The sequence below is a fragment of the Pseudopipra pipra genome, chromosome 1 (genome assembly GCF_036250125.1).
Source record: "Pseudopipra pipra isolate bDixPip1 chromosome 1, bDixPip1.hap1, whole genome shotgun sequence".
Taxonomy (NCBI): Eukaryota; Metazoa; Chordata; class Aves; order Passeriformes; family Pipridae; genus Pseudopipra; species Pseudopipra pipra.
In genome coordinates this window covers 43,041,853-43,064,943 of record NC_087549.1, presented here as the reverse complement: position 1 = coordinate 43,064,943, position 23,091 = coordinate 43,041,853, and the positions used below count along the sequence as shown (strand labels likewise).

At 41.2% G+C, this 23,091-nt stretch overlaps 1 protein-coding gene across 40 annotated transcripts in view; it reads left to right on the top strand.

Moving 5' to 3' along the window:
• DTNA (dystrobrevin alpha) overlaps nucleotides 1–16,307 on the top strand; it is a 226,237-nt gene extending 209,930 nt beyond the window's left edge. For 34 of the 40 annotated variants that reach the window (XM_064653912.1, XM_064653808.1, XM_064653837.1 and 31 more), the window contains 4 exons: nucleotides 583–672; nucleotides 1,217–1,385; nucleotides 2,104–2,236; nucleotides 12,777–16,307. In XM_064653912.1, coding sequence (XP_064509982.1) covers nucleotides 583–672; nucleotides 1,217–1,385; nucleotides 2,104–2,236; nucleotides 12,777–12,932 — 548 coding nt within the window. In that variant the 3' untranslated portion in view covers nucleotides 12,933–16,307. Of the gene's footprint in view, nucleotides 1–582; nucleotides 673–1,216; nucleotides 1,386–2,103; nucleotides 2,237–5,425; nucleotides 5,471–12,776 lie in introns of all 40 variants that reach the window. The other 6 variants (XM_064653991.1, XM_064653870.1, XM_064653849.1 and 3 more) reach the window with 1 other exon arrangement.
• Nucleotides 16,308–23,091: the final 6,784 nt, after the last annotated feature.

Here is a 23,091-nt window from a genome sequence, read left to right as displayed (position 1 = left end):
TTATTAAAAAAAAAAAAAAAATGGGGGTGGAAAGAGAGGCAGTAAATTATAGAATATACAAGAAAGTCCTTGAGTTACAGGAGAGGCTGAGAGGGAGTGGAGAAGAGAAATCTGCATAGTCTGGGTGAGGTCAAGTGTGTTTCTTCAACATTTGCCATAATTATCTGGCAAATACCTGGCAATAATGGTGTCATTAAACAGAGCTGTGGGAACTTACAGAAAACGCTTCATTTCTTCCCTCCTCCCCCACAGGCACTGTAAATGAGTTCACGCTGGATTTAATCTTCCAGGCCTGGTCTGCTGGTGTCACCACACAAATGCAAGCTTGATGGCAATGAATAATCTCCAGATATCTGGCATTGTGATTAAATGAAGCGTGAGGGTAGGCTTCTGCTTTTGCATACAGCATAAGTAAATGAGGCCATTCTGCAGAGAACTCCACTGCACGTGTCCTTCGTAAGGACTTTGATACCCTGAATTATCACAATGACAGCTTTCAACGGGGTTAAAACTGCCTTCAAGAGGAAAACATATGTCATGTGAATAATCGTAACACTGTGCTTTGTCCGTCTCTTGCTTCAGGTGCAAGACGAAACTTAAGAAACGATCTGCTGGTGGCAGCAGATTCAATCACCAACACCATGTCTTCTTTGGTAAAAGAACTAAATTCTGGTGAGTGAGGTTGGCCAGGGTGGATGGTCACTACATTGACATTTCACATATTTCTGAAAAAAAATGGAAGGTGGGAAGATACAAAGCAACAAAAAGGCAATGTAATGTATCTTTAAAGCTTGTCATGCTTTTAGAAGAAAAATCCTTATATAACAGCTTCAGGAACACAGCAGTTTCCCGAAGCCATGGATGTAGAGGTGCAGCTGGATATAGTGAAAACTTTAAGTTTGTTTGTTATTCCATGTGGAGTGGGATTTCACTCTTTAGAAATATCATTCAGTATAGAACATATAGGACCTATTGTAAAATGTAGTCTGTAGTAGTCTCATTAAAATATCTTACCTTATAACTGAGATAAGCAAAAGCTTCAATATTTGGTCCCACCACAAGAACAAAACTATAAGCTTTGCCAATATATGTAGAATAATATGCTGTTATTCACTGTGGACATAGCATTCTCAGTTGGAAAGGCAGAAAAATGCTTAGAGAAATAGGCAAGAATACTTACTTTTGTGAAAGTTAAATGGAAATTTTTGCTTCACAGAAGTGGGCAGTGAGACAGAAAGCAATGTGGATTCTGAATTTGGACGGACTCATTTTGATGACCTGGTTCCATCCCCGACATCTGAAAAGGCTTTCCTCGCCCAGATCCATGCCCGGAAGCCAGGGTATATCCACAGCGCTGCTGCCACTGGCTCTCTCCGTAGTGACATGTGGGTACCTGCTCAACCTTCTTAATCACATTCTTTTTCTTTTGAAAACAATGTGCAGCACGCAGTATTTTCCCTCAACCATTTGATTACAAAAAAGAAAAAGCATAAATCCAAGTGAGGACTGCTTCACGGTTAGATAGTAGGGAGCTCAGTAAAGGCCAGAATTTAGGATTCCCTCAGGAGTGAGCTGTCTCGCATCCAGCCTGGTACACTCAGGCAGCATGGAGGCTGTTGGGCAGATGTTCTCCCTAATATGCTCTGCAGTCCTATTCTCTGCTTATGCAGACTGAGGGGCCTATTAGAGCTCACTGAGAAAAAAAAGTTTTTAAATGGAAAAGACAGAATGCTTTTCATTGACCCACTCAATTGATCAACAAACAGATTTATTTTTAGAACCTGAATCTTCCTTTCAGAAACAGTACGGATCTTTCTAGTTATTTTTAGTTCAACCTCTTTGTATCAAGTTATTCAGAACTTTTGTTACTCATTTCCTTAGGGAAATGCCTTCAGCTGAATATGCCCTTTGGTGTACTTCATCAATGCCAAACCACTGGAGAGGGGAAATATCAGACGTGTTTTCCACTGCCAGGAAAATACTAGCCAGTGGAGCATGTCGTTGGACTAAAAGTATCCCACACTCTTCATAGCTTACAATAAGGGAAGTTTTATTGACTCTGAATGTCATTCATCTCAGGAGGCTATTTATTAATGTCTTTAGGGTTACAGAAGATGGAGACCCCTATGTCAGAGCAGATGATGAAAATTATGAGAATGACTCTGTCCGCCAGCTGGAGAATGAACTGAAAATGGAAGAGTACCTGAAGCAGAAGCTGCAGGATGAGGCATACCAGGTGAGAGAAGGACACCAGCTGCCCATATTTCTCCATAAGTGAGAGACAACAGTGCGCCATAGACACCCAGTGCCATCTAACCAGTCCTGGGCTCTGGAGTGTGATTTCTTCTCAGTTAATAGAGCAGCTACATCCCAAAAACTGCTGCCACTTTTCAACAGACACGCATGCATCTATCCTTTGTGCATATCCAGGAAGACCACACTGCCTGAGGCACACAATGGTAGTTCATAAGCTTAGCAAGGGTAGCAGGTGGGACAGAATTGCCTCTGAACTTGTTCTCTGCCTGTGCCTACCAAGTCACTTAGACCTAATTCCCCCCTGCCATAGATGCTGGCTATTGGTGTCAAGCTGTGTTGCTATTTTCAGATATTTTTTTCTTCAGTAGCAAAAACCATTCATAATGTTTCTCCAGTGAGAACTGAAGCTAAAGTGCAGTCTGTGTGTTAATGTCATTGTCAGAATTTGAAAGTACAGAAAAGGGTCTGAAACGAATTTTATCCCAGGGGACCAAGTATTCAACAGCCTGGGGATTTCTTATTAAGCACCTCCCTGAGGAAGTTCTCAAAGGGCATTTGTTGAAGAGTCTGAGTAAAGCAGATATGCCAGGGGGAGCTGGAATTCTGTAGATATCCATGTCTGCGTCATGATCTCCACTTCGGCTGGGTGTAATGGATTATTGCCAGACTTTAAGTTATTCTGACTCGGATCATCTGAATATAAAATACATTACTTTTTATAAAGTTGGTAGTAGTGTCAGTAGGAGGGCAAACCTAGTTCAGTTATTTGGGAGCAGAGCTGAACCAAGCAGAAATAACTCTTTTCCCATATGGTGATCTGTTTGAATTTGAACCTCACCCCTACAGAACATAGACCAAAAGATTAAATGGGCTAAAAAGACCAGATTAGGCAGGTTGTGAGAGATCAGAGATATGCAAATGAGATTCAAAATCACTTCATGGGCAGGAATTCTTTAAACTGCTGATTTCTGGGAGCTAACAAAATCTAGCCTTTTTTTCTGGTACTTTTCATCCAGTGTCCAGTGCCCAGTGCCAGTCACTTTGGAGACAATAATCTGGGACTGACAGGCTTGTGATGGAATGAAGATTGGCTGCTTTTTTGGTCTTCTTTTCTGTAAAGCTGCTAGGATATGTTAGCCTTGTAGAAGTTCATCAAGTCTTATGAAAATTACAGGTAGTCTTGAGGTTGATGTGAGCATCTTTTTGTTGTTCTTGTTTATGTAGACCGGCTACGTGCCCATGATAGCTTGCCAAAAGTCATTTCATTGCAAAGGTCTTTAAGGACACAACGAAAGGAGAAGAATTGTTATAGACTATTTACGAAGGCAACAGCGGGAGACATGGGGGGATTGTCAGAATTTTTTATCCAAGATAGGAAATGGTAAAAATCACAGCCTTTAAACTTCTGAACAGGATGAGGAGGTACTGCTGATAAAAAGAAAAGTATTTGTCAGTTATAAAGAAGGGGTGCCTCAATGGTCAGAGCTGTCAGGCATCAAATAATAAATGTTATTCTTTCTGGTAAAAAATCCATTTTCTTCAAAAAGAATAATAGACCAGTTTGACTGTATTTTGATTACAGTACAGAAGTGCAATATATGGCAACAGTGTTCCATGAGTATCACAAGTTACAAGGGGATTTTGTGCATGCATAAGATTCAGTATGCATGTGCACCACAAATAAGGGCAGTAGAAGTTATACGTCGGTCAATGCCACTGGGTGTTACTCTTGCTTCAGTCAAAACAGAGCTTTTCTGCTGTCCTCCACCAACATTCCCAGAAGAAGGAGAGGAAATCTCCTTATCAATGTCAGAATAAAACTCCTTCTGAATTTAGGTCAGCTAAGACTACACCCAGGTGAAGTTTATTCCCCATTGGTTTACATTATTTGTTTCCACCAGGGGAGCAATAAAAAAAAAAAAAAGGCTTTTTTTTAAAAAATATATTCACTGAAGGAACAGAATGTCCTCATTCTAGGCAAGTTCTGTTTAACAGCATTTTTCCGAAAGAAATTTCGTGATGTACTTTACTGTCTGTGAGATTGTCAGCTCCTATCAGGCAATGATTTGACAGTAGTGACTTGTAAGTAGAATCTATTTTTAGTTGATAACCACAGACCCAAAGCATGAGAAGTCCTTCCCAGTATGACTGATGCCATTTCAATTACAGAGCAGGTTTAAAGGAAGCAAGAAAAGGTATTAAGTTAGTAGGGACTACTAAGACGATTAGGAGTTGTTTTGAGTGTCATGTATTGATCCTGAGACATGTGCTTTGGCAGTGGCTTGTTTTCTGCAATTTGCTGTTTATTTGTGGCATTTTGCTATTCTATTCCTTTATCTACTAATACCACTGAGTGTAAAGACACAACTTCCTACTTGCAAAAACAAAGGAAAATTGGGAAATTTCTGTTTAGGGTATCCTGTTGAACAGTGGCCAGGTCAACTATTCTCATTTGCATCAAACCATTGGAATTTATTACAAGCTATTTTGCTGTCTGTACTCACATGTACACTGCATTCATCTGGATTGCGAAAAAAAGCTGAGTGCAATTGTCAGCTGAAAACTGCGGGGAGGAACTCATACTAAGGTTACAGAATGGTAACTTCAGTAACAATCTGGTAACCTTTTTTATGTTATTAAATGTCTCACTTTGTGTAAAAGCTGCACATTTAGAGAAACATGTAGATGTCATGTAGCATGGAAAATGCTTGGTCCAAACCCACTCTTGTTATTTTGTGTCACCTTGTTTCCAAGCAAGATTTTCATGCTAAACTCTAAATTAATATTAAAGTATGAGCAAAAAAAGCCAAGATACATGGGGAAATGAGGGGCAGGGAACCTCAAGGAGGCTTCTTTCTTTCTTTTTTTTTTTTTGAAGCATGTTGTAAATAACAGGTATCCATATCAGAAAAAAATCCCCACATATTAATGCACAAGTATAAATGCTAACAGTGCTTATCCTTCCACATCTGCTTCCAGTTGTGTTCTTGTTACAGTCTTTTGCTGGGTGTGTTGTGTAAGACAGTTTTCATTGGTTTTATTTTCTGGGTCCCTAATTGCTCCCTTTATTTCTAGGCTTTTGCATGGCTTTCTTCAGAATAATACACTGCCTGGCTGCTCACGGGCTTAATTTGTCATCTTCTTGTTTTCTATCCTTTGTTATCTACAGGTCAGTTTGCAAAGTTGAGTGCAATATCCTTCTCTCTCCTCTCAAGTAAGTATTATTATAATTTAGAAGACTGTTTGGAATTAATCCTCATAATGTGTATTTCAGTTGCAATGCACCTTGAGCCATCTGAATGTGATGAGGATGCTGTTTCTTTCTTCTTTTAACCTGTGTTGGGATGCCTAGGAATCTCTCTAAAGCAGTTCTAATTTACTGAAATATGCTCCTAGTCCTGAGGATTCCCATTAAGCTATCTTTTTGCTTTGTTGACCATCAGAGTGAGAATGTGGGCTTTTCATCCCTAGGGATGACAACAAATATATTAGCCAGTACAGAGACACCTTATCCAGAAGATAAGGAATCAGATTACATTTCAGGAGACCTGAGTTTAATTCTTTTTAGTGCTTTAATCAATGCTAGGATAACTGAAATAAATAATTTCTGGTGAGATCAGAACATCTACTCCCACGTGTGAAACAGAAGTCAGGCAGATATTACAAAAAACAATCCACCAGCTGCTTAACCACAGAGGTATCTTCAGATGTGTTGTGGAAGTTTAAAATGCCCCAATCCAAAGTGCAAGGCACTCAGCTACTAGCTAGAGTCTGGCAATTCAGACATGGTAAGAAGATCTATAAATTCCCTGCTGTCCTGTATTCAGGTCATGTTCCTTACACATGCCAACCTCACAGTTGCAGCACCGAGATTAATGCCAAGTTCAGCAATTGTGTTTTTCTTCAGGAAGACAGACAACGTCTATTTTTATGAAGTAGCCTGTTATTCTGAACACTTGCCCAGGAAATGGGAGGCCACACATTTCCTTTTTGCCTCATCTGAAGCTGTGGGCTCTGCATTTCTGACTTCCTAGGAGAATGCCCTGCTGTGACGATGGCAGTGAGACAATGCTGTCCATCCTACTGAGACACTGAACCATGGGGTAATGGGGCCAGAAAGGCAGGAGAAGTCAGAATAGGGATCTGAGTCTGGTCTGTAAACTGAGCCTCTTCCTCAAAGCCAGAACTAATGGCAAACAGAGGTCAGTGATCAAATGGACACCACAACTTGGGAGCAGGGTCATGTTCAGATGATCCCCTGCTCTGATAATCAAAACCAGTGAACTAGCCTGTGCCAACTCTAGCAGGAACTGATATTGTTACATTTTGTATGCCATGTTTTATGCTAGACCTCCTTATTTATAAGACAATTTTGATGGCAAAACTTGACCCTGATTCAACGGGTTTGCAGCTTCTGCTGACAGTAAAATTTGGCTGTTAAAATGTATACCTTGTGAAAGTAGCTGCTAGTAGGTATTTCCAAAGCAATGTCTCTTGCAACTAAAGCAGAATAAATGGATGTGAAAAGCAAATAAACTGCAATACCCAGAGTACTATAAACACCAAATAACTGCTCATAAAAATTGTCCTACTTTGCCCCTCAGGTTACATTCACTTTCTCAGCAGTCCTGTTAAAAATATGAGCTGTGTAGAGTTTCCTAAACATTGACAGCCAGGAAAATAAGGTTTTTTATTCTGTTTTGTTGCAGTTGTCAGTTATAGATGAGGTCACAGGAAAAGGAAAATAGATCTTTCAACAACAATGTATGCATATAACTGTATATAGTGGAAATGTTATATAGAACTTAATTTAATTACAGTTTGCAAACTTGCAAATAAGTTGAAAAAAATCCTTTTCATTAGAATTATAAAACTGAGGCAATTCCATTTAAGGTTTCGTTTTTTGTTAGGAAGCAATGTTAATGTAGTGATGTGAGGAAATGCATATTGCTGTACAGCCTGCCTTTCTTGAAAATATGTATCCTGTCTCAAATTAGCAGAGATCTGAGACTACTATCTCATCTCCTGGATGAGAAGCATTTTGAAATCCTGTCAAAAAGAAAAAAGAGTTTCATAGTGAAATTCTTTTTGGCTCCCAGGGAAGCCCTTCAGCCAGTAGCAAAGACTGTAATATTCCCACCAGCTGTAAAAGCCCAACCATACAGAAATTAAGATTCAAATCTAGTGGATTTGGCATTTCACCTACATCCACAAGAACAAAATGTATTATGGTACATTATGATAAATACATCTACATGTGGTGTGTCTTAGTCTTCTCAAGATTCACTCTCTTGTGAATATGGAAGTTTGTCATATCTTGTGTCTTTTACTCAGTACTTACATTTCATGGCATTGGAAAAATAATTTCAAAATAGTTCATACCAGTCATGGTACATAAAGTGCTTTTGCTTTTTACGTTGGATTCTTGCTTGCAGCTTAGAAACTGCACAAAGAGTTTTATTTCTAAGCTGTTATTCAATCACTAATGATACAAATACAGTCCATGTGACCCTAGATGGCCACATGAGGTAGAAAGCCAACAGACTTTCCTATCTCACAACAGTATTACATTTGTGCTTATTTAAAAAAAAAAAAAAAAAAAGATGAGGGAAATGAGATCAGTTTATCATAACTGCATATGAGTGATATTGCTGCTGATGGCCAGCCACAGAGTTTTGTCCATTTCCTCATTTCATTAATCTGGGGTTGGTGTCATTTGATTAGGGCTTAATGCAATCTATTTGCATTTTTAAAAGTGCTATGTACAGTTTTCTGGAATTGATTTTGGAATAACATCTAGTATAACAAATTCCCAAATTCCAAAGACAGCAGGTGATTCCAGTAATATATAAAACATAATTTAATCGTGTTTTCAGTTTACTTTTTATGTTAAATGTACTTGTTTTATTTTTAGTAAAGTAACAGAGTGAATTTGAGCTTGTTTTCAGCAGGCACTAGGCAGATCTTAACATTGGGTGAACCTGCAACTTTGATGTTATTTTACCTCTATCCCCTTGATAGCAGTTGGTTTTTTGCCAAGGATAGCCAATGAGAGCAGAAAACCTCCATTTCAGAAACTGGTTGAAAAGTCATTTTCAATTAATTGCTGTTGACTTGTGCAGTGAACATATTCCCACGAGACCTACAATTTCCTAGATTTTCTAAAGTTATTCTTTCTTAATGCTGGCACACATTTGAGTTGGTCATGCCTAATTCATTTATATGCATTATTATAACAGAAAAGAAGGTGAGAAAAGCTAATACAAATCAGGCCTAAAGCATCCACTGAGAGGGAGTACAGGGAGGAGTCTTTATTAGAGATTTTGTTCTCAGTTTTTTAACAGTGTTCTCCTTCTCTCAATCAAAACATGTAATAATTTCAGTTAAAGACTCAGATCCATTCCCACTCCAAACCCTCTCACTCACTCAAAACCTTATAACATAAACTGTTGTGGGATCTGGGGCTTTGAGTGGCTGTGGGTGACATTTTCCACTGCAAAAGTGCCTCAATGGTTTGTATTGAAACAGGTGGAATTTTTTTGACACACAAAACCCACAAATCCTCTCAATTTTTTTTATATTAATGCATTCTTAAAAAAATACTATATATTCTACTTGACTGTTTTTCCAAGACAGAAATCTTACTGAGCAACACTTCCATATTTTTCTCATCTCTTGCTTTTTTTTTTTTTCCCAAACTCTGTTTTCATGTTTACCAGCAGAGATTAGGAGTATCTCTGCTGGTAGAGAGATGGTGTGGTCAGTCCAGTCTGCCCAGTGTGCCGCTGTGAGAAGGGCTTGGTGTTGGCTAAGCCAAAGGGCACAGATTAATTGTTTAAGTGCTGTGAAGATACAATTGGACTGCATCCATGTTTTTCTCTGAGAAGGAAAGATTTTAAAGCTAGCATGCAGTTCACTGGCTGTTGATATTTTCAGTCCTTTGCAATGGGGACTTCACCATTTACTGTTTGGGAAAGATGGGACACAGGATCCATAGCCCAGAGTCCAAGTCAGGTTACTAGCCCTCAGCTGATGGACATGTGGGTGCTATATTTGCTGTGTCCACAGCCTGAGGTCTCATTTCCCAGCTGTGCCCTGGCCTCTCTTCAGCTCTAGGGCCCTAAATGCTGCTACTCAGAGCAGCTCACACACTACAGTTCATTCCTTGCACGGATTTCATGCCAGGAGCTCAGGAGATCACAGAGGAGTGATGGTTGGTGTGTTGGTTGACTGGACCCTCAAGAGGCCATTTGGTCCAGTCTCCCACCTGATGCAGGTCTATCTGCAACACAAGACCATGTCAGCCATGGCTTTCTCTAGCAAAGATTAAAACTTACACAGATAAAAATTTCACCACCTCCCTGGGCAGTGTCATCCTTCTTGTACCTTTTATTTTGTCCTCATGTCCAAGATGAACCTCCTAAAATGCCTTTGTCTTTCTTCTGTATTTCAGCACTGCCAAGAAGATTTTTGCTGTGTTATCCCTGTAAATACCCCTCAAATAGTTGCTAACTGATCCTCCCTTGACACTTCTGCCCCAAGCCCAGTTTCTTCAGCCTCTTCCTCCTAAGCCAGTGATGCAGCAGTGAAGAAGAAAGATACAGGCTGTAGATGAACTGGTCATATACGTATAAGTCATACTCTACTAGCACAATCAAATGATTCAGCATCTCTTTTTGGTTTTTTCCTGAACAAATACATAAAAACCAGCATTATCAGGACCATTCCATTTGAAAATAACAGGAGGCTGGCAGCACAGTAATTTTCAAAAATGTCTGCTACATTCGCTCAGTTATGTTTTGGTTTTCATCTTTATTTTTCCCCTTAAGTCCTCCTCTTCTTAGCATGTAGGTTTAAAAAAAAAGCTGTAAAAGAACTGTGACCAAGTTAACAGGGAAGAAGCAACTTTAGTGAATTCAGTTCTAAAATTACACAAGTGATAGGGGTGTTTTTTGAAAACTCACTGAATGATAAGTAACAGAAAAGAACCTGTGGATTCTGTTACAGAAAAGGTCAAGAAACAATTTTATATCATGACAAATCATATGAGTCTTGACTTGGAATTAATTTTGGCACTTCTAAGATGTTGCAATGAATTTAAAGCTCTGAGGTTCATTAGTACTCATTATTTCTTGTATGAAAATCTCTCTATCCCAGTGCTGGCTGTGGAATAGAGAAAAGCCTTGAGAGAATTTAGAATAACCCTTCCCACACTCCACCAAAGAGAAGTAAATTATCCAGAAAATTTGAAGCAAACCCAAATACTTAGCATTACTGTCAATGTCATCTTAATGCTTCCCATGCTTCACAGGCCCCCCTTATTTTACTCTTGTGGTTTATAATGATACTGTCAAGAAATATGAGATGTTCCTATATTTTAGGATATTAGGAAAAATTTTGTCACTGACAGAGTTGCCCAGCACTGGAATAGGCTGCTCAGAGAAGTAGTTGCTGAGTCACTGTCCCTGGAGGTATTTAAAAGGCAGGTGGATGTAGCACTTGGGGACATGGTTTAGTGGTGAACATGGGAGACCTGGGTTAACAGCTGGACTCAATGATCTTAGAGGTCTTTTCCAACCTAAATTATTCTATGATTTACATAACCCTGAAATTGATTCGGTAAAAATCAGTCTTCATCATGGCCAGTCTTCGTGAACGAAGATTTGGGAAAGGTCTCTACCCACATTTGTTACAAGCGTGCTGGTGATACAGGGCTTTGCAAATGCGGGTAAGGCCTTCGAGCCTGTGCAATGGATTTTTTAGGTGAGACACAGTGTGCGCTGAACTGAGCCCACCCTTTAATCCTAAAGTTCATCTGCCAGGGCCGAGCAAGCTTGGACGGTGGCAGCGAGGTCCTCAGGACGTAGGTTTGTTTAGAGTGACCTTCGCTTAGATGGATGGCCTTACAGGGCTGACAAGCTCCATCTGCCTGGGTTTAGAGTTGTCCTTCTCTTCTGTGTGTTCTGGGGCTCCCCTCTCATCTCCCACGATGGCACTGTCCGCACAGGCGAAGCTCCCATTCTCTTGCTCCTTTCCGTGCCCGGAGCCAGGCCCAGCATCCAGGGCCGGCTGGGCCGCCGCGAAGCGTGAGTTCCAGGGCCAGCCCAAAAAAAAAAAAAATCAGTCTTAGGCAGCTGAGAACTGACCTCTTCCACACCTTTCATTTTCATTTTTTGGCTGATTTGTGAAGAGTGAAATATTCCTTTACTAAGATTTCCGAGTAAGTTTGCAGACTTAAGCGGTACAGATGCATGTCTGATTTTTAAAACATATCATTTAAAATGTACCTCAGACATTTTTTATGAAACTCTCATTATACTTGCAGTGCAGGTTTCCTTTCCTTTTGTCAACGAATGTTAATGCCTGTCTTTTGTAACTGCCTGACACAAGGAGACACTAAATTAAGATCATCATAACATTTGGAATGCATAAGTATTAGTGAATGGGATGGAATTGTTTGTGGTTGAATAATTAATACAATCAAATGGTGTCAGGAAGGAGAAGCAGCAAGGTTCTACCTGACCTTTCTTCTTCATCAGATTTAACTATTTTTGCTGAAGTAATCTGCATTTCATCTCCCATCTTGTAGACCAGCTTTATGCCTGAAATGAGTAGAAAAGAATTCATGTCAGTAGGGTGTGGTATTACGCTGTTATTATCATATCTCATGCAATGCAGATGGGTTTTCTCTCTGAGGTAGTTCAAGAGAAAAAGGGCTGAGCTCCTTAACTTTGGAAGAGTCAAGTATGTAAACAGTGTCCTTACAATAAACATCCCAAAAACAGAAGTTTCCAGTATTACCTGACTGTAGATCCTGACATAGTTCTGAGAAAGAGCAGCAGTAATCTATCATGAATTTTCCATTACCAACTAACATGTTGATGACTCCTCTATAGGAATTTAAGATACTCACTGACGCTTCAGGATACAAAGGAGCACCAGGAGAAACTGGTGCACCAGAGGACTAGGCTGTTTATGAGCTATTGTAAATCATCCTCTTCAGTAACTAAAGGTTCTTTTAGACAGAGTGAAACATATACAGGGCAAGTAATATGTGTGGAGATGCTCATGATGGTGAGGGACTGTTAATCGAGTGGCTGAACACTGTGCTCAAGGGGAATAATCCATGGGTTTGCTACCAACAGCTATTTATAGAGCGACCTGGAAGGGTAAAATGGAAGGGAAAATGGGAACACTGCAAATCTGTGCCAGTGTAAACTGAGTTATCCCGGGATCCCTCAGGAGAGCAGGGAACAGTCTTCTTGCCCAGGGCAAGGAGAGTTTCCAACTTCACACATACCCTGTAAGTTCCTGTTTACAGCTCAATTACCTATGGCTCACCTAGGTAGGATGGCTTTTTCCCTGTCTTAACTCCTTAAGTGGTAACCACAGGAACTGTCCAGCTCCTGCTTTTCTCTCTCAATAAAGCAGCACTCAAAGGCTTTACTTGCTCTGCCTGTGTGGGTGCAGCATCTTAAACCAGTGCTCTTTAAAAACCTTCCCTAAACATTTCTCAACAGGGAAGCTGCAGTCAGACAGACAATGAAAGCTACGTAAGAACTGATGATGAGGAGAGCTGCTTTCGGACAGACGATGAAGAAAACTCAGCTGCAAACTTCACAGAAGAATGGAACCAAGAGGTGCAGCGTCTCTTGACAAAAAAATCACATAACTAAGTTCTGAGGACTGTAGCACAGTACTTTTGTTCTAAGAGTTGTAGTTTGTAGATGTGTGTTTTTGACAACAAGACTTTTGTTTAAAGCTAACTTATATTAGCTACATCTTCTGTAACATGGCTCATTACTGGTGAAGCAAACAGACTGATGTACATACTGCTGTTACACAGGACAGTGGTATTAATAACTCACGTGAACCCTTTGCACATGATATTGAACCTGTTCAGTTTACAATGACAATACTGTTTATAGATAGAAATTTGATTTCTGAATACTTTGAGATTTTAGTAGATTGGTTTACTATACACTGTACATTTTTTTCCAGAGATGAAATAAAAAGCGACAATTATGCATTTAACACTGAATAATAATACTCCTGAGTGTATATATCTAGTAGCCCAAAAAACAAAGTACCAGACTATCTTTGCAATTTGTTTGCAAGTCTTTAAATTAAGGCTTATACAAAATGTACTAAAATAATAATTATAATAATATAATTAATAATAATAATAAACTTCTCTAATTTAGGGCTAATGTGTAACTTAGGAATGTTTCTTTCAAAATAATCTAACAAATCAGCCATAGAAGTTAGTGTAAATATTTTTTTTCCAAATAGATATCATATACAAAAGGTGACATTCAAATGATATAGAATCTAGTTTTTAAATCAGCACAGATCTTCTTAAAACTGTGAACTATGTTTTGAAATACTCGTTGCTAAAGCTGTTTATAAACCACAGGTGCCATAAGATCCCTGAACTGACTGATGTTACGTATAATCCTCCATGGTATTGTTTCATTGATGTTTTAGCTTTAGTAGGCATGTGTTCAACAAACTGGCTCTTTCCATCTTTCTGCCCCTCCTCTCCTCCCCGCCCCCCTTCATTATGTTATTTTCGAGGCCTTCAGCTTTAAATGTACAGGCTTAAAGTGCGCTTGCAACTGTTCTCTTTTGATTTCCGAATGTGTACTGCCTTAGCCAGCCACCAGATGTTCTGCATGCTCTCTTGGAAATGTGTAGTGAGACTCCTTCAGAGCTGGATGGAGAAATAGCGATCAGTGAAAAGCACAAGAAGAGCGGTGGGTTTTTTCGAAAGGACAGGCATATAGTTACAGGGTTGGAGATTGGTCTGGTTTAGTATTTTTCCAGTATCAAGGCATTTCAGGAGAAAGGAGACTGACCTGGCCATTGTGGGTTAGACAGTGAGACTGCTGGCTAAGAAGCGTTTGCTCTGCTGTGACTACAAACCTACAGATGTCCTGAGCAGGGATTGACACAAATCAGCTGTAACGTGCTCCCCAGAGCACACTGCTTGGAAGTAAAGGTGACACTCATATGGCACATAGCACTGCCCTGCAGAGAAACCAGAGCCAGGCCCTCAAGAGCTGGAGCAGCAGCAGTCAGGGACACCAGGAGATGTTCCATGCTGGCTGCCCAGCCCTCCTGAGCTGCACAGTGTATGAGCTCGGGACCACCTCTGTGCCAAGGTAATTTTACTGTCCTAATACAACATTAGGCTTCCAGTACCTGGCTGATCTGAAGTGACACTGTCTAATGGCCCTAAAAACAGTGGTGTTTCATACAGATATTTCACACCAGCATAGTTTGCCTACAGCAAGTGATGAGATACCCATCTAAAGCAGGTGAACATGGCTTGTCTGTCCTTGCTTTCATGGTGACATGGATGTGCACTGCCATATTTACATGAGATTGTAGCTCGACCCAGTAAATCCACTTGTTTGCATGTACTCTCCAGGCTCATGGCTGTTTCCCTGGGCACTATGTGTTAGGGAATGAGTATCTGTATGAAAGAGCTGCTGCCATTTCTCACTTCCATATTGTTTTATTGCGTATGCAGATCTCTTGTCCACATCTCCTTGCATATCTGGGCTTGGTCTCAGACATCCAAATGCATACTAAGGGTTCTAGATATCTTCATGTAAGCTTTTCATTTTTGTAATCACTGGTCTTTGCTCCTGGGGTATGTGCCACCCTAGCAAGGCAGGCACCATATCCTCCACTGCCTCCTCCTCCAACCTCCTCTCAGGAATGGGTTAGCCTCCACTAGTGCCTAGCACTCCATGTTTGAAGCTACTCCAGTGAACCTGTAGACATTGCTGTCAGCTCAGGATTCCAAGTAAGCATTTTCTGAACAGGAAGAAGACAAGCTAGAACACAGCTACATGCAATGGCTGATTAATTCTACCCATGTCATGTTTAACTGTACCCAGAGTAAGAGGTCCCTCTCATCATCTTAATGTCTGCGTGCTCATTATCACCATGCTTAAAATAGATGCAGTAAACTAAATCCATTGCAAGAGCTTCTGAACTAGGAGTAATGACTAAAGTTCACTAATCGAGTACTTTTCTTTTAGGCTGGTGTCAACAAGGTGATCCCTTAGAGCTGGAGTTCTGGGTCCCTTATGCCCTGGAGCTCTGAGATGAAGCACCTCTTACTTAGCTCTCCAAATGTCTATTTTAAGCATTTTCCAACTGTTAAGCTGGCTGCATTTTCACCCAGCTGGTCTTTGTCTGTTTGTTGAATATTATTTTGGTTGTGGTTTGCGGTCATTAAAACAGTTACAGAAGAGGTCCCTGGCATGGCCCTTTTCTTAACTACCAATGGCCCACCACAGCAGTCAAAACTCCGGGTGGTTTTACTGTCACTGGGGGAAAACCAGTGGTTTGGAATCAGGAGACAGGGATGTGAAGATGTATAGGGTCCTTGAATGTCCAAAGCGAAGGTGGAGAATGGGTTGTCTGTAAGTAGTAATGTTAACTAAACTGCATAAAAAGGTGTGTGGCCTTTGTTGTGATATAATATGTATTTTCTTATATGCATGAGCCAAATTGTTGCATCATAATTTATCATAAGTGTGTCCACCTTTACTTTCAGTTGTCATCTTCTCCCATCCTTATTGGTTCTTGGCAATTACTGTAGATAGACCTTGTAAATATTGCAACCTCGGGTTGCTGTAATCACGTTGGTTCAATTCAGCAGACGGAGCTGTGAACAACAAGCACTCCACTGTGTCCTGAAGACAAAAGGGCATTTTTACCTTTGAACCAAAAAAATTAAAAAAAGTATGAGGAGTTACATCTTGAGGCTACTAACTGTAAGACATTTTTAAAACTACTGTACTTGACACCACTTGAGACAGATATAGAGACACTAAAGATGTCACGATATTCATTGGTATTGTAACAGAACTGCTATTGTATGGGGTTTTTGTATTGCTGTTAAGTATTGTTTTGTGTGTGTGTGTTGGAACCTACTGGGGACATGTTATATTTTGAAGTGATTAAACTATTTAATTGTGTGTCTATATTTTGGAATGGAATTATTTCTTCATTAAAAAGATTTTTAAAAGGAATTTATGGAGCATCGTGTTTGTGGCTTTTTATGGGTTTGGATGTCCTGTTCCATGTAGCCCAAGCAGCGTTTTCTTCTAGCAGGGAAGGAAACTCCATCTCCATGGTGCAGCAAAAAGTCTTTTCTTCATCCACACTGTCCTCCTCTTCACAAGAGAACTCCATCCACCTCCTTCGGAAGTGCTTTGAACATGGTACAGAGCAGTACCCGCTTTCAGTGGCCCAAGCAGTTTCTTCTTTCTTCCTTTCTTAATTTTCTATATCTTTAGCAGTTTCACATCCTGAAAATGCAGTTCCCCTGTCTGTAAAATACCTGCCCCTGTATCCACTTAACGGCAATGAAAATGACCATAAGCAGAGACACCAGGGCCTGACAAGGTGCCTGGTACAGACTTATGAGGGGGGACCCTGGTCCTCAGGAACCTAAACTACCTGCAATGGTGTGATTTTTTCTTACCGACTGTGTTTGTCTGGCCTTAGAAGGAGCAAGACCTTGGAACCGACACATTTGAATGGCTTTACCATACACGGTTACTTGTTTTATTGCAGAAGGACATAAAGTCTTTGTTTTTCCAATTACACTTTGAAGATATCTTTCTATATCAGTTGTTGGTAATTACAACTGATTGCTAACCTAAAAGAGCATGGCAAGAGCTCCTGCTTAAAGCAACAAGTTTGTGTCCTGATGCAGTGCTTGGAGGTGCTTCATCAGGACGCAGCAGTGTATGGAGGCAGTGCCCGGCTGTGCTGCTGGCCCGTGGTGGGAGCCCTTCCCAGCTCTGCCACTGCCATGGCAGAGCATCCCACTGGCAGCTCAGTGCAGCCAAAGTGTCGACAGCTGTGCACACAACATTGTTAGCTGGCCAATTAGTTACACCAGGGTGAGATCTGTTAGAAGGAAAGCAGTAGCAGCACATCAAAAATATTCTCTATATACTTACCAGATATCCCAGTGTCTTGGGAAGCTGATAAAACCAAGTCTGCTGCCTCCTTCAGTGTTGACTGCTGTGGTAACCTATAAATCACCAGGGTTTATTTGCCCTAATTCCCCTGTCTACACGGTGACGTTCTTCAATAAAGAGGATCATTTTACACTGTAAATTATTTGCCACATCTGCTGAACTTTGCCTCCACAATCCCAGTCCAAATTCATATCCGCAGGATTGTAATGTATGATGACATATCGTCAGCTCATGAGGATAGCTATGTTTTATCCATGCATAATCCCAAATTGGTGTATTTCTTCCTAACCCACAATCAAGTCTGTGGCCCTTGGGGAACAAAGGAGCCAGTGAAAATTAATTTACAAAGGCTGTTTTCCTCTTTCCCTCTTGGTTACTCTAGCTGCTTTCTGCTCCCTACAAAGAAAATAGACTTATATGGGAAGAAATAAATTGTTTCATTTGCAAGAGGAAATAAAATAAAAATATTAAAATAAAACCAGTAAAATTTTAAATAAATAAATAACTAAGTGGTCTAAGTTGGTACATTGGCTGCATCAGCACTGAACTAGGGGACTAAAAGCATCTGGAACTTTCTAAAAGCACCTGGGAATTTCATTCAGCTGCACACAATTCTATGATCACTCTTCCAAAATTTGCCTGGGAGGCCTGTTATTCAGCAGCTGCATATTCCCGTGCAAGCAGCCCTTAGTTCTGGGTGAAACTTCATAACAGAGTAATGCAGGAATATGAAGCTGAGTTTATCACAGAAATAGGTTATGTGGAGTAGGAAGAGAAGTCTCCTCTATTGTTGCACAAAGAAAAATGCATTGAAGAATTTCATATGCTTCAGGATCATCCTGTGTAATACCCCAGATAATCTGCATATTAAGGATTCCTCTTTGCTTTCTCCTGAGTGATTGTGACCAGTTGAGTTGCCTGTGGATTACGACGGCTATCCCACAGTCAGCACTGCACCAACACACCTTTGGCTGTAAAGGGCAAAGCAGCAGAATTAGGCTGCACGTCTCCCTGCCTTCCCATTTCCCTGGGAACAGGTCTCAGATTGGGATAAGCCTTTCTGAGGGCCCACAGTTCTGGAGCTTTTCAAAAAAAAAGCTGTTTTGGGGAAGCAACCTCTTAAGACAAGGCTGGGGGCTGTGCACAGGTCAGTAGGGGAATCATGCAGCCATATCATGCTAACTAACATAAGATGGTTAATGCAGCTTGGAGATATTAAAGACTAAAGAGATAGGTGATGTTAAAGAGTAGTTGCTTTTCTGTGTCTTGGAAGGAAATGAAGGAGGCCCTGGTGCATTTTGTCATTCGTATGTGATGCTGAAGAATGTAGTTTGCTATTTAATACAACAAAATTTACCACTAGCAAATTAATTTCCTCATGACTTACATTTTTTGCAGAACACTCAGCAGTGGCCAGATGGCAGATGTGTTAGGCCTGCTGCTTGTTATGCTAATTGTCAGCCGTAAAAGCATGAAAGCTGCCCAGTTAACACTGCTCGCCTGCTTGCTGTAGCCCAGCGTTGCTGTTAGAGGCCAGCATTGCCTGCAGCCAGCAGGTTCAGTCAAAAGAGGCACCCTTCAACTGCATGTTTTGACTGGTTTTCTTGTTACTGCTCAGTTCAGTTTTGGCCCCTTTTTGGTACATTCCTGTCCAAAAAAAGCATGGGTCAAACTGGTTTCCAGTATGGGGATGTGTCTGTGTGCACCTGCGTTTGATCTTTGCAGCGCCCAGATCCCTGAAAGCCTCCCCTAACCCCAGCCTGGAGCACTGAGCATCCGTCCCTGCTCTTTCTCCCTCCGCCACATGCACCTCAGTACAATTTCAAGATGTCAGGTGCCCCTCACCTGCACCAGCATTTTTCTTTATGTTTTTCTGGGCATTTCAGTCTCACACTAGGGCAAAATGAGATTTGCCTGAAACCTCCCTGAAAGCTGTTCAGCACCGCCTCATGGAGCAGAGGCTGCTGCTCATCTGGACATTTCTCACCTCCGCCCTCCTGTCCCTCTTCCCACAGAAGCTGCCATGGGGCCCAGACTGGAGTTTCTCCTGGGTGGGATCCCTTGCTCAAGTCAAAAGGTGTTTTTGGAATCCAAAATCCTTCCCCGGTTTCACTGAACATATTTGTACCCCTCTGCCCCATAGAGTTACCTCCCCTCCTGCACCCCTCACTGGTGCCAAGTCCAATTACACTTCTTTTTTTTTTTTTTTTTTTTTGCTTATTTTGCTTTGTTGTTTTTTAAAGCTTCTGGCAGTCACTTTAAATCCCCAATAAAGTTATGCTCCGACACCGCTGCTATCAGCAGGAATCAGGTGCTTAGCAGGACTCTGCACTTCTTCAACATCTGCCTTCATGTGAAAAACCAAGAGCTTACAGGCTCTGTAAGAAACACCTTTCATCACCATACTTATTATGTAGGTACAACTAAACTTAGAACCCCCCCCAAGAGACCCCAGCTCTGACAAGCAGCCCTGTTGCCCTATCCACAAAGTAGAAAAGTTGTGTTTTAGTGCTTTTAAGTGCCACTGTGTGCTCTCCAGAGCCAGTTTTTCATTTGCTACCTATAACTGCATCCTAGCTCTCAGCTCATTTGCCCAGAGACCCCCACAGCCCCTAGCAGACTGAGGGGCTTGAGCCCTGCTTGTTTTGGCTGAAAGGCTGACACTTAAGCTAGTGCAGATGGTAATTGGTGCTTGAGGGAGCGTTGCTTCCAGGGAATCCTCTCATCACTCGCTCTGAGTCATACAGTTACTGGAGGACACTTCACCAGAAACACATTTTCTGCCACGTTTTCGATCTAAGCTCTCACAAATTAACTGAGTTCATGTATAAATGTAAGAAGGAGGAATGCAGAACACTTTTATAGGATTGCAATTATGAGAAATGTATGCAGACTGACACCTGTTCACCAATTAAAAACTGGGTTTATATAGAGGTTATACAAAGTCTGCACAGTTCTAGTATTGATTGTTTGTTTGGCAAAGTGATAATCAACAGAAAAATTAACTGGGTTTGACTGCAAGTTGGGATTGCCAAGGCTGATGGTGCCCAGAAGCAGAAAAATTAAACTGTTTTATGTTTATCTGAGGATGCTTCACTTAACCTAACAGGAGAAAACCCGGAGGACTAAAACCAAATAAAAACCAGATCACTGGTTCAGTCGCTATTCAGTGGCCAGCTACTGCTTTCCTTGGGAAACAATTCATTATTACATTTTGCACTGCTGGGAATGAAACATCTCATCAACTCAGCTAATGCTGCCGAGTAGCAGGTGGTTTTCCTGCCACAAGGACACAGTGGGCACAGTCCTGCCATGGCTGGGCCATTAGGTACAGCTGAGGTACACCAACAGAAATTTGCTCTAATAGCTTTCTCAATCTGATAGCAGGACTGCATCTGCTTAGCCCTTTAATAAAAGGTGATGAATAACCATGGGGTGTTTTCCCTGGAAGCTGAAACCTTTTCCAAGATGGAAATAATGTTCATGTCTTTAGTCACCTAACAGATGAGACAGAAAAACTGGTGGCCTTGTCCAGAAACCATGAGCCAAGCCTAATTCTGGGGTGAGGTTTCACACTCAAGCTGTGTGGCCAGCACATTAAAAAAAAACTGGGAAAGACTTGAGTTGTATTGAGTGTCTGCGTCATGCCCTGTTGCCTAGGTAGCTACATTTAACATTCAGGGACTTGTCTCTAGGAGTTATGAGCTAGGGAGATAAACAAGCTCTTTTAAGGATGCAGAAGAGAAGAGAACTCGAATTTGGTTTGTTATATTTACTTTGTTGTGCTCATTTAGACATTCATTGTCTAATGATGACCCAGAAACACAGATAGCCTGCGGAAGTGTTTCCCTTGCTCTCTTCTGCCAGCTTTGTATGCCTAGCCCTGTATAATCCCTGGCACGGACACACACACACCCCCCTACGCCGATCAGTTTGTTACGTTAAGGAAAAAGTGACACTCCAGACTGCACAGGGTGAGTCAAATGCAGTAAGAGGCTACCCTCTCCAGTTTGCATGGATCAGGCTGCTCTCATTTTCACTGTACAAGAGGATGAACAGTCCTCCATCAGGTGAAGGGGAGAGCTGCACTGCATGTGCCCTCATGCCAGACCCCCAAGGCAATGTTTACCATACCCTACCAGAGGTGGTATCCATCCACATCCCACAAGCTGCCTTCTTTGCCTCACAACTCAGGCACCAGTTCTGCTTTTGTGAGATCCCATTGGTGTGAGGGTTCTGATTTTACTGCACAGTGGCCACCAAATCCTCTGGCCTTGGTTTTGTAACTTCAGAGCAGGCAGATGCTGCAGTGCAAGTCAGGGTCCCACCACAACAAACATGGGCAGGTGTCTGTCCTCCTCCAGTTCCTTCCTCCAGAATCAACTGGATTGGAAAAGACCTCCAAGATCATCAAGTTCATCCCTTGATCCAACATCAGCATGGTTACTAGACCATGGCACTAAGTGCCACATCCAGTCTCATCTTAAAAAACTTCAGAGGTGGTGAATCCACCACCTCTCTGGGCAGCCCAGTCCAACATCTATGTAAAAAATTTTACTCTCTCTGTAAAAAATTTCTTCCGAATATCCAACCTAAACCTCCCCTGGCACAGTTTAAGACTGTACCCTCTTGTCCTATGGCTGGTTGCCTGGGAGAAGAGACCAACGTCCACCTGGCTACAACCTCCTTTCAGGTGGTTGGGATGCTCCAGGAAAAACACACGAAGGAATTATAAAAAGACAAGGATGTTCACCTGCTAGCATGAAGTATCAGTAGACATAACTAGTTGGCCTCAGGCAAGTTTACCTCTGAGATGCCAATACACAGTAGCTCTTTGGGGTGCTTGCCCATCAGCCTCGCCTAATTGAAGCAGCATTAGTGCAGCTCCCCAGATCCAGAAAGAACTTCTCTTGAAGGGTACAGTAGTAATGAAAATGTTTATTCTTCATGGCCTATGAGTACATTTCATTACCATTTAGTAATATCATAGCTGTAACTACAGGAAAAGCTATTTTCATTATACTGTATACAGAGCTATGCAAGCTTGCTCCAGAATTTCTGGGCTGACTTCTGGCAAGTTTAGCCCAACCCAGGACTTCCCTTCATCTAATTTCCCACAGAGACATGTGGACGTGTCTTTAGCTGTATAAACCTAATTATGCTCCTGCAGCCCCAAAGCTGACAACTAAATTACTGTTCCAGAATGCTTGCAGAACAAAGCTTAACCAGAAGTGTTGCAGCTTGATTTGTTGGACCAGCAGTCTGGAAAGAAAGATCGTTATGTAAATCTAGCCTGGAAATTGTTATCAAGAATGATGACACAGAACAGAATCCTTTTCTTTTTTTGAAGGGATTCAACCTTATTACAACCACATTCAGTTTCTGGTTACATTAGCATAAATAATGTGATTTCTTTCCACTGTAAAGCTGCAAAAATTTTGTTCTGGAAGTGCTTGTTTTCAGCAGAAAGTTGGTAGTGTTCATAAATTAACGTACACTGTGAAAATTAAAGATACCCACCCTGGCCAGTCCCAGTCCATACTTGCTCCATCCAGTGCCTTTCCTCCTCTATTTGCTGCCTGACATAGGTTTGAAATCTCATAAAACCTACAATCCATGAAGATCTGCTGCTATATAGGAGTGATATAATATAATCATGCAAGAAATAATCTCTGTTGCAGTTGACACTTCATTTGTATGTCTTTCATGGTTACTAGACCCAATATACCTTCCAACTACAGAAACATAGATAAGTGTCTTGGAAACCAGGGAAAGGACCTATTGAAGATGTAAGTCTTCTTTCCACTACTTGTTTTATCTATCA